This window comes from Danio rerio, chromosome 15, assembly GCF_052040795.2.
Source record: "Danio rerio strain M-AB ecotype USA chromosome 15, GRCz13ab, whole genome shotgun sequence".
NCBI classification, from domain to species: domain Eukaryota; kingdom Metazoa; phylum Chordata; class Actinopteri; order Cypriniformes; family Danionidae; genus Danio; species Danio rerio.
Genome location: NC_141035.1, coordinates 38,171,216 through 38,183,494, shown reverse-complemented (window position 1 = coordinate 38,183,494; position 12,279 = coordinate 38,171,216). Strand labels below are relative to the sequence as shown.

The 12,279-nt window shown below is 34.5% G+C and overlaps 1 protein-coding gene across 3 annotated transcripts in view; it reads right to left on the bottom strand.

Annotated features, from left to right (window-relative positions):
* egfem1 (EGF-like and EMI domain containing 1) overlaps positions 1 to 12,279 on the bottom strand; it is a 119,410-nt gene that overhangs the window by 42,587 nt on the left and 64,544 nt on the right. For 2 of the 3 annotated variants that reach the window (NM_001080189.1, XM_087283186.1), the window contains 3 exon segments: positions 5,317 to 5,445; positions 8,375 to 8,506; positions 12,128 to 12,262. In NM_001080189.1, the coding sequence (NP_001073658.1) occupies positions 5,317 to 5,445; positions 8,375 to 8,506; positions 12,128 to 12,262 (396 nt within the window). 3 annotated transcript variants of the gene reach the window in all.

The window sequence follows — 12,279 nt, the reverse complement described above, 5'->3', positions numbered from 1 at the left end:
GTTGCGTGTTGCTGACCCCTCCCGAGACAAGTTCGTAACAACTTTCCATTCCTTTCAGGTTAGTTTTTGCTCCGCTTCTTGTTTTGTTTTTTAGTTAAAAAGTATACTTTGATTCCATAAAATATATAATAGAGCCTAACATGGAATGATAAACTTTATTTTGCCCATACGATATATATGTATCCCCATATTGCATAGCCCTAGGACATGTTTATCCTTCATCTCTCCATCATGCTCATCTCTCTTTTCATGTCTCATTTCCTAGTGAATGCTAAGCGTGTGCATTGCTCTCATCAGCAGTAATTGCGTGATCTCATTCACCACATGTGCGGCACATCCTCACCACAACAAAGTCCATGTGTGTGTGAGGAAGACGGACAGACAGACATTTCTAGGAAAACCTGAACACCTGCTGAGGCTCACAGGTTCACCGTCTGGGTAGAGAAATATAGCGCCTGTGCAAATATTCCCTGAGCTGACACTTTTACACTTCAAGCTCAGGTTTTTTTCACCTCACGCTTCGTGCAGAACTTCTAATAAAAGTTTTGTGCACCTGGCTAAAAGGGCGGTTAATGCTGTAATGTTGCAGTGCTGTTGGTCAATAAAATAAAATAAAATATTTTTTTTACCTCAAACTTGACTTAAAACTCCAATGAGGCTAAACTAAATTTGTGGATGGCTATCTTATGCAGCAGATTCCCATCCAGCCACAACCCAGTGCTGAGAAACACCCATACATGCTCACACACACACACACTATGCGCAATTTAGCTTATCCAATTTACCTATATAGCGCATGTCTCTTTGGACTGTGCGGAAAACCGGAGCACCCATAGGAAACCCACACAAACATGGGAAGAACATGAACATTCCAAACAGAAATGCCAACTGACGCAGCCGGGACTCGAACCAGTGACCTTCTTGCTGTGAGGCGACAATGCTAACTATTGATTTTTGGTCAGGATCAGCTAAAATAATAAGAGCTCATAAAATACATTAGCAAGGCATTTTAATTTGACATATTTATAATGAATCAGGGATTTCTTTAGACTTCCAACATGAGAAACGAAACAAGGAACTAAACAAGACGAGAAACAGAACAAAACAAGAAATGGAACAAAAACTAACCTGAAAGGAATGGAACAAAACGAAATGAGAAATTAAACTAAACTAAACAAAACAAGAAATAGAGCAAAATGAGAAACAAGATGAAACAAAACAAGAAATGAAACAAGAAACGGAATGGAAACTATCCTAAACGAAACAAGGAACTAAACAAGAAGAGAAACAGAACTAAACAAGAAATGGAACAAAAACTAACCTGAAAGGAATGGAACAAAACGAAATGAGAAATTAAACTAAACTAAACAAAACAAGAAATAGAGCAAAATGAGAAACAAGATGAAACAAAACAAGAAATGAAACAAGAAACGGAATGGAAACTATCCTAAACGAAACAAGGAACTAAACAAGAAGAGAAACAGAACTAAACAAGAAATGGAACAAAAACTAACCTGAAAGGAATGGAACAAAACGAAATGAGAAATTAAACTAAACTAAACAAAACAAGAAATAGAGCAAAATGAGAAACAAGATGAAGAAATGAAACAAGAAACGGAATGAAAACTATCCTAAACGAAACAAGGAACTAAACAAGAAATGGAACAGAAACTAACCTGAAAGTAATAAAACGGAAACTAAACTTGAAACGAAATGCTTGTTTACTAATATAAACTGCTCATGAATAAGAATAAATATGATAATCTCCATTTCTGTCATGAGGTGTCATATTCCTCAATTAAACTTTTTTCCTCCCTAAAATAAAAAATAAAAAAATTTACCTCAAACTTCTTACAAAATTTTAGTAAGACAAAAAAATGTTAATAATATATAGCTAATATAAATAAAGATACATTTGTAATTCATCCCACACACTAAAATAAAACCAAATGAATCAAATAAAACTAAATATATGTGGTTTAGCTCATTTACTTCATCAAAAAACCTGTAGAATTTATCTGCGAAAACTTCTAAAATTTAGATATAGAGCAGTAGCTCAACTTCAAAGTTTTTTTTTTTTGTGATCTAGTCTAAGCATTGACTGTCTCACACTGATCGGATTAATCGTGTCAAATTTATGAAAGTCAGTTTCATTGAAATGTAGATGCAAATTTATGTGCTTTTGTCTACAAATGTCGCAAACTTAATCTGCATATTATATGTGATAAGACATACAGTACAATTTGTACAAACTCCACTTACATGGCTACTGTCTTTCATTGCCTCACACACACACACACACACACACACACACACACAAGCACACACACGGACAAGCAAATGAAATCGGAGTCTCTCAGTATGAACACAAGTGTAGACAGACATCTACACAATCCCAGCGCATATGGCACACAGACGCACAGATCATAGGAGATCGGTACAGTACTCCATCAGCCTGATAAGATCTTGTAAAGCGTGTGTGCGTGAGTGTGTAACGGCAGCGGATGCTTATAACCGGACTGCAGCCGGTAAAATGTGTTTCACGGCTGAGGCTTTGAGAGATGGAAACTGATGATAGCATTCAAAAGCTCGCAAAAAAAAAAACCTGCTGCGCGTGTGTCTGTGCGCCTATGGAACATGAGTTGAATTTCTGGCTGAACTACCGAGTTGAAAACGTCCCAAAACGGACGGGCGGAACTGTGGTCCTGTGGAGGCCTGATGTCTCTAGTCGGAGGCTGATTTATTAAAGATGAAATCCACGGATGTAAAAGTCTACTATAAACCAAAACAATCTGCTTCTCTGTGTCTAAATCGATGGTGGTGGAGTTGATACAGATGGAGATGGAGCTTTAATGGTCCTGGTTTGCTCCTTTTCGCTTGATTTTGGACCATTTCTTTTTTTCTTTACGTTGTTTAATATATGAGTTCTGTCATCTTTGGTTATTGCATGAATCATCGTTAGCTGCTCCTTAAAATTCAGGATATGGATAGTCTTCTTTATTTCTAAAGCACTTTTTACGATGTCGATTGTATCAAAGCAGATTAACATGGATGAAGAAAAGAGAATGCAGAGTAGTGGTAAAATGCTGGTGTTGGTGAAATGTTGGTGTTAATACTATTTGTAGTTGTTGAACGAGGTAATCCGAATTCAAAATATTGGAGAGGGAGTTTTTGTTCACACGACCCCTCCTCCGATGACTTGATCAGGTTGTCAGATTGAGGACACAAACACAAGCAAGCATGCTTGATGAACCAGCCTCACACCAGACGCAGATGAAGCATCAAGCACGAGTGAGTTAAATGTTAAGTCAATGCAAAGGCGTGAATAGATATCCTGTGGTGCGATTCACGCCAATGAGATGGCGTGAAATGAACGTAATTGGGTTGAGTGGGAAAATCTGAACTTTAGCAAACATTCGTGTCACTTTAACCATTCAGGAGTTTGCTCTTGTTGGGGTGTGATTGTGACATAGCGCCTGCAGTTGTTGTCCCGAGGGGAAATCCTCCTGCCAACACTGGACAACAGCTTATCAAACTGGGCTGGGCTCAGTCAGAAGCACCGCTTAAAGCTTCCATCATCCAGGTATAGTTTCTGGAGGAGTTTATGAACTCACAGAGCTCGGTGCACCTCTGAAAGGATCTAGTGCACTCAGACATCACGCCAAACGAATCTACGCTGTTTTTCAGCCTTCCTAAAGCACATAAAGCACAGTTAACACTGATTTATACTTCTGTGTCGAGGAATCGCAGTTACCCACAGCACATGTCTTGCGTGTAGTCGTGCATTTATACTGTTTGTATTGCTTTGCAATAACACTTCCGAAATGATAGCTGACAGTAGGTTGTTTTGTAAAAATCCTGATGGTTCTATGGGTCTTGTCTATCAAATCAAATTTTAATTTTTTTTAATATTTTCTTTTGGGTTCAAATCAGGTGATTGGCCAAGCCATTCTACAGCTTGATTTTCTTTCTCTGAAAGCATTTGACGGTTTGGCTGTGTTTTGGATAATTGTCTTGCTAAAATGTCCACCATGGTTTCTTCATCCTAATAATGTAGATGTTGGACTGAAGCAGCTAATATTAGTTTACAGTGACAAAGGACAGAGGGTTGCTGAAAAACTACTGAGATTTTAGCTGCTGTCTGGGCTTTCACTCCCTTTCCACACCTCCCTTTTTTCATGTGTTCTATACTTTTTCATCATTTCATTCTATTATGCATAAATTAATTTGTAAACTAATTAGATTTGTTTTCTTTGCATATGTGGATTTCTTTGGTTGCTTTCAACATCTAGTAAAAATTTCAAGTCAATGGCACCTTTAGAAATATATTTTTTGAGAAAAATAGTGATGTGTTCAATACTTATTTCGTGTGTACCATATTTATGGAGCATTTTCAGCCATGATCGCATAAATTGAGGCAACTTTCAAGACTGTACTTAAATATGCACAACCTTTTTTTGAATGTAATAACGTGCATCCTATGTAAAGCTGCTTAGGAATGATAATTAATGTAAAAGCGCTATGCAAATAAACCTTGATTTGCAGTTTGACCATAAACTCATTGGCATTCTATATAAGCGATGAAAATAGATTCAAGAATCACATGCATGAAACTTGTTAAAGTGCGTGACAGTTTGCCTGTCTGTGCATATAGTGTGTGTGTTTTACATGTGGTGTCTTTTTTTTTTTTTTTTTAGCTAAGATAGGACTCGCCGTCTATGTTTGGCATTGTGTGTATGTCTGTGCATTGTGGTTTGCTCATAAAGTGCAGCAGCTGGATGTGGCTGTCTCATTAAGCAGAGGATGCTGTCATGGATCCAGCAGGGTGTGTCTCTTTCTCTGTGTGTGTGTGTGTTATGTCAGTGGCTTAGATTAACCACTAGAAGGCAGATACGACTCTCAGGTCATCGAGGACAAAACTTTCTTACCTGCTCTAGCTCATATTAACTACATATTTCTTTGAAGCGTACGATTTCCTTTCCTGCCTCGATGTCATTACGACACACTAAGCATTCAAAACAAATGGCTGCTTGACTGCCCGGTGAGTGAGTGTTTCAATGAGCAAACGGGAATCAAAAACATTCCACTTTCCACACAGACACACATTCGGAGTGCATGATGGGTGGGTTTGCCTCTCAGACTGATTGAGGCTTCCTGTTTCCCTGCTGAAGAAGAGGCCCCGGTGCATTAGGGCTCCAAAAACACTGCTTTTGGAGGAGGAACTGGGCTGAGAAATGATATGCAATTAAATAGAGCTGGATAAAAAAATATTAGCTCTATTTTAAAAGGATTGGGGTGCATTTGTTTGTAACTCACTCTTTTCACAGTGAGATCCCACCCAGCCGGCGGCACAGGTACAAGCTCCACTGATATGATCACATTCTGCTCCATTCTCACATTCACACACTTGTTTACAGTCTTCTCCATACAGGCCTTCAGGACATTCTGAAACAAAGCATCACGGGAAAGGTAGATTCAGTTTGGCTTTATAAAAATAAGTGCTAATTTAGCACGCTTAAAGGGAACATTGTTTAAAGGGCACCTATGATGAAAATCATCTTTTGTGAGCTGTTTGGACAGAACTGTGTGTAGGTAGTGTTTCCACTGTCATATTGGAGTGATAGAAACCCAATAAAGTCTCTTTTTCTAAAAAATCTCCTGACGTTAAAATAGGATCCAAATCCCAGTGTCCTAATCTGACAAAACGTAAAATACTTGAGATTCCTCGTGAGATCAGGCTGGGTTTTCCCAATGTTTCTCAAATAACATGTAAACAAGTGTCCACAGAACATTATTTTTACAAATAAACTGGGATTAAAAAATCTGTTCCAACTCTCTGCAATATTTTTCATAAGTTTATAACGTTTTTAAAACAGCATGTTTCTAATAAAGACAGAATAATTGACAAATCTTAATAATCACCACAGCCACATGGTGTCAGTGTCAATCACGCTAATGTGTGTATGTATGTTTACTGCAAATAGGCATGGGCTGGTATAAAATTCTGACGGTATGATAACCTTGGATAAAAATATCACGGTTTCACTGTATTTTGATTAATGCTCTAAAATATATCTTTTAAAATGTCTATGTAAAAAACTAAAACTTTTTTCCCCCTTTGAGCACAATATATTTTATTTTGAGAAACATTTATAATATTTTGGAGCAGTAAACACGTCAGGCTATATAATTCAAATGAATCATTGACTTCTGCTGTCTTCATTATTTTCAAAAACACAGATTTCTTTACAATTTAAAACGGCATCTTTGGATATCTTTTCTGCTGGAAATACTAATGTCCTGAAAAAAAATAAATCAATAAAAATAAATTATTGTACATATATGGTAGGAACGGTAGCGGGAAACGTTGCTGTTTTTTCCAACCCGCAGTATACCTTGAAAATTGTTATCATCCCATGCCTAACTGCACACATCATTTGTGTGTGACTCATCATGTCAGAAAGGCTTGAATAAACTCCAACACAAATACATAAAGTAAACTTACTTGGGTATTTTTTAATAATGAGCTGTATTTTTAGTTTCATCCATGTCTGCCTCTATCACTGACTGCTGTTTATCTGATGTAATGCAGGAGAAGCAGACACACACATGGGAACGGTAGGCGGGGAGAAGCAGCTCATTTGCAATTAAAGCCACAGGCTGCTACAACAACAAAAGCTACACTGTACTCCAACATGAAAACAGACATATTCTGGAGACGGATAAATTATCTGATGGGTATTTTGAGCTGAAACTTTACAGACACATTCTGGAGACACCAAAGGCTTATCTAACATCTTGCAAAATAGGTAAAATAGGTGCCCTTTAAAAGATGTTTAAAAAATGTTACTTAAAAGTTAGCATGTAATGTTATTAAATAATATTTTGGAATATCCTTGTAACTTTGATAGAAAAACATTCTTAAAACATTGATATAATAGTGATGAAATGTTCTAATAACGTTTTTAAACAACTTTGACAACATCAGACTGAAATGTTATGAAAGCATTTAGCATTACATTATTAAAACCAAAAAAGTAATGTTCATACATGATTTTGAATGTTCTATGATAAGGTTTTGGTAACTTACTGTGTCAATATAAATCTTTAATATATAAGTATCAATATAAAGTGAATGGAATGAAATGACAACAAAAAAACTCTTCCACGATCAGCTGAACCCCTGTGAACAAAACAAGGACCCTCTCATCTCTCTACACTACACGACAACCTCAAAACATTATCCAATTCTAAGTGTGCCTCACACAGGTGAGTAAGCTTGACAAACCACATGTAGAAAACACACTCTTTTATTTTAACCAACACTTGCACCAGTTTTGCACAATATATTTTTTACAGTCATTCCAAACCTCTTTAAAAAAAAAAAGAAATAATACAGTGTGCATTTATGAAGTGTGCTTCAGACGGGCCACTTAAATCTCTGAGCATTAACAGTTTCTTTATATAATTAGCACTTCTTGTGTGTGTTGCCTCTTTTTTGAATTGTTGCATGATTCTCATAAATGTCACTTTGGGCAAAAGCATCTGCTAAATGACTTAATATAAATGTAAAAAATGAATGTTCTACTAATGTTTTAAATAACATTCTGGAAGCATTAATTTACATGAGATATGAAGACATTCTGAATGACACTAATATTGCAAAAAGAAAATAACATTAATGCATTGATGCAAATTTGTCTTTTTGAATGTTTTAAGAATTCAAAAAGTCATGTTACTTAGTGGGAATAATTAAAAACCTAATATTGTTAGCTGGTATGACTGTGTTAAGAATAAAATACTCATTACATCCATCCTGCTGATTTTAAGCGTGTTTAGCTTAAATTTAAGAAAGAAAGTCATATACTGAAAAACTACTACGGTATGTACAAAAATGTCATTTTAATTTAAATAAATTCAAGTTAAATCTGAATTTTAAAAAGTCAAATATTATTAAAACTGTACTTCTGAATACAAAAAAGCATCCTATTAAAATATGAAGTACTATTTTGGCATATGAATAACACTAAAATGATATTTTATAAAATTATAGTACACTGTATGGCCATTTTTTAAAAGTTACTGATGACACACTCTCTCATTTATTAGTGTGCGCAGCAGTTATGTTTCAAATTTTTATTTCTTAGAATTTTTTTCTACATATAGGCATTCTGATTCGTTTGTTCTGCCTGTAGTTGTATTGTATTGACACAAGGTGGCAGCATTTGTCATTAAATTAGCCTCAGATTTAACATTTGTTTCGCAACTTTTGCATTTTGAACTACTTAAATGTATCAAAATGTATCATTTAAAACAAAAAGTCATCGAATTAATCAGAAAGAGAGAGAATGAAAAGCAAAATGAACAGACTTACTCTTATCACAGTGTTGTCCAGTATATCCAGACTCACACACACAGCGCCCACTGCTGGACTCACAGCTCACTGCATTACTGGCGCACTGGCACACATTGGCACAGCCTGCACCCCAAAAACCTGCCTCACACACTGAAAAAGAGAATAGGTATTAATAACGTGAACTAATTTAATATTCACAATTCTATGAAGCCTACACTTTAAAAATGAGTTCCACACAATTCCTTTGTCCTAACACAAACCCATTAAGTCAGGGGTGTTCAAACTTGGTCCTGGTGGGCCGGTGTCCTGATGAGTTTAGCTCAAATTGGCTTCAACACACCTGCATAAAGTTTCTAATATATCTAGTAAAAGCTTGATTAGCTGCTTCAGGTGTGTTTGATTAGGGTTGGAGCTAAACTCTCCAGGACACCGGCCCTCCACGACTGACTCCTGGATTAAGTCAACGTAATCGTAATAAACGTAAGCATAAAAGAATTGAGTTGTTCCAAAAAAAAATAATCAAGAATTGTGTTGTTTGAGCTCATTTAAAATAAGTAGTTTGAATAAACAGCGAGAAAAAAATTTGAGTGTATATATTTTTATTTGTGTGTTATTTTATGCCTCACTTTATTTCTAATAAAATGTTATTAATTTTTCAAATAACAAATACACAAAAACCATATTTAAGGTTTAAGTACGCAATAGAAACATTTATATTTATTACTGTCCTTTTAAATGTCAATTTTATTGTTTTATTTTATTGTACCGATTATGCTACATGTGCTGAATGTGTATTATTTAATACATTTTTAATTGATTGTTCATTTATTCACTTTCTTGTCGGCTTAGTCCCTTTATTAATCCGGGGTCGCCACAGCAGAACTTACCACCAACTTATCCAGCACGTTTTTACGCAGCGGATGCCCTTCCAGCCGCAACCCATCTCTGGGAAACATACACAAACACTCATACACTACGGACAGTTTAGCCTACCCAATCCACCTGTATCACACGTCTTTGGAAACCGGAGCACCCGGAAGAAACCCACGTGAACTCAGGGAGAACATGCAAACTCCACACAGAAACACCAACTGAGCCGAGGTGACAGCACTACCTATTACGCTACTGCGTTGCCTTATTTATTGCTTCGTTATTTTATTTTAAGCTCAGAGGATGTATACAATTAATGTAAATTCAAACAATTAAAAATAAATTAGTATAAATTTGGTTATTCAATTATCAAATAATTTTTTAATGTTTTATTTATGCATTTTATTTTATGTGCAGGAATTTCAAATATTTTAATAAAATTGTTTCTAAATTATTATTGTTAAGTGCTTGCCTTGTTGATGTCCTCTAGAACTACAACTTTTTAATTAGTTGTAGTAGTATTAATATTTTATGCACATTTTATGCAATTATGAAATATTTTATTGTTAAACTTTATATTAATAATAGTTTTACACTTTATTTATTTATTTATTTGCTTTGTCTTTTGTCATTGTCATTGAGACTATTTTCAAATATTTTGCTAGAGAACGAGAGAGAGAGAGAGAGAGAGAGAGAGAGAGAGAGAGAGAAAGAAAGACAGGAACCACAATTTTTGGTTTTGAAAACGAGGTAAAACTATATCTATATCTATAGCAAAAACGAGGTAACGGGTTATAGACAAGTGAATAGAAACATTAAACACTGAAGTTCAAACTGCACACAAATCTTTATAGATCCCCAGTCTGAATTCAATCAATATCTCTTCTTCTCTTCAAAAAAACTTTTAAACCGCTTTCCCTCAACCTCACTGCAATTACCCAGAATCCCCTCTGAGAACGGGATAAAAAGGGCCTGTTTTAGCATGAAGAACAAACCGGGATCTGTTTAAGCCATTAAGACAAAAAATGTCATGTAAGTGATCAAGAGAGACTTATAACCAAAACAGACTCTTCAAATATGCTGTCCAAAATCCATTTAGATTTCTCTTCAGCGAACAGAAGGAAACACCATTTATTAAACACACATTTTCAGCATAAATCCAGCTACATAAAACATTTATACCATTACATTTGAAGCTACTGAGGATAAAACTATTGAAACACTTACAGCTGCCATTCATGTGAGTGTTTAGTGCATTTGCTTCTTTAAAGTGATCAGATATATTGTGTGATGAGTGATGGTTCAACCCAGGGATGATTGCTGATGGAGACATTATCGAGTTGTTAAAATAACTGTAGCGTTAAAGAGGTTTTGTGTACTGACATCTAACTGTCACTAGAGGGCGATGCAAAGCTATTTTTGACCAGGGGAAAAAAGAAAAAAAAGAGTAATATGCAGGAATATAGATGAGTAGAACAGATGAATATTCTGTGCACTGCAAAACTGTCAAAAATATAATAATAATTGATATATTATTATACACACACACACACACACACACACACACACACATATATATATATATATATGTATTCTTTATTTATATTTGTTTATATATAATATATTTATTTTATTTACATTTGACTTATGTATATTTATTTATATTTTATTTATTTATTTTTATTTTTATTCATTTATTTATTTATATTTTATTTATTTATTTATATTTATTTATATATTGTTTATTTAATATTTTCTAAAATTCCAGCAATGCAAAGTTAAATAAACGATTAGAATTTTTTTTTTTATGTTTTAATAACTCGTTTCTAATAACTAATGCATTTTGTCTTTGCCATGAGGACACTACATAATATTATTATACTTATTTTGCAATATACTGGTGCAGGGTATTTGGCTTTATGTGCAATTTTAAATTCAAATCCTAAAGCTTTTAGAAATTCAGATTGAAGCCTTAATTAGGTTAACTAGGTAAGTTAAGTTAATTAGGAAAGTCATTGGCCTAGAGTGGTTTGTTCTGTAGCCAATAAAAAATGCCATTTACATCACTTGGAAATATTCTGTAGCCAATAAAAAAATATATAATTACTAATTACATCAATCATTAAAATAATTTAAAAAATACTTTTATTGCAGCCAAAACAAAAATGAATGAGACATTATCCAGAAGAAAAATATGATTAAAATACTGAAAAAATACTGATTGAAAAATGTCCTTGGACTATAAAAAAATTTCCTATGAAATGGTAGAAAACTAATTAACATTTTACAAAAGTTCTTACATTTAATTTATTTTTATATACAGTTAAAGTCAGAATTATTATCCAACCACAGAAATATTTTTCCCCAATTTTTGTTTAACGGAGAGAAGATTTTTTTCAACACATTTCTAATCATAATAGTTTTAATAACGTATTTCAAATAACTGATTTAATTTATCTTTGCCATGATATTTTACTAGATATTGTTCAAGACATTTCTATACAGCTTAAAGTGACATTAAAATTATATTTAGGTTAATTAGGGTAACGAGGCAGGTTAGGGTAATCAGGCAAATTTGTAGAACAATGGTAAAAAGAGCTGCTTTTTAAAAAATTCAAAACTGATATTATTCTAGCCAAAATAAAACAAAAGAGACATTCTCCAGAAGAAAAAATATTATCAGACATGCTGTGAAAAATTCCTTGCTCTGTTAAACATAATTTGGGAAATATTTAAAAAACGGACAAAAAAAACTCAAAGGGGGCTAATAATTCTGACTTCAAGTGTATGTGTGTGTTTGTGTATATATATATATATATAGTTCAGTAGGACAGGGAAGTTTTAGTACCTCACAATTATATCCATAATTTAAATCAAATTGTATACAATAGCACTGCTTACCCATCTGGCATTTCTCTCCATGATATCCAGCTGGGCACATCCTCTGGCACTCTCCAGTTTTAGGGTCACACGACTTCCCATCAGAGCAGTTACACAGCCCGTGGCATCCAACACCAAAATATCCATCGTCACAGTCTTTGCAAGAGCACAAC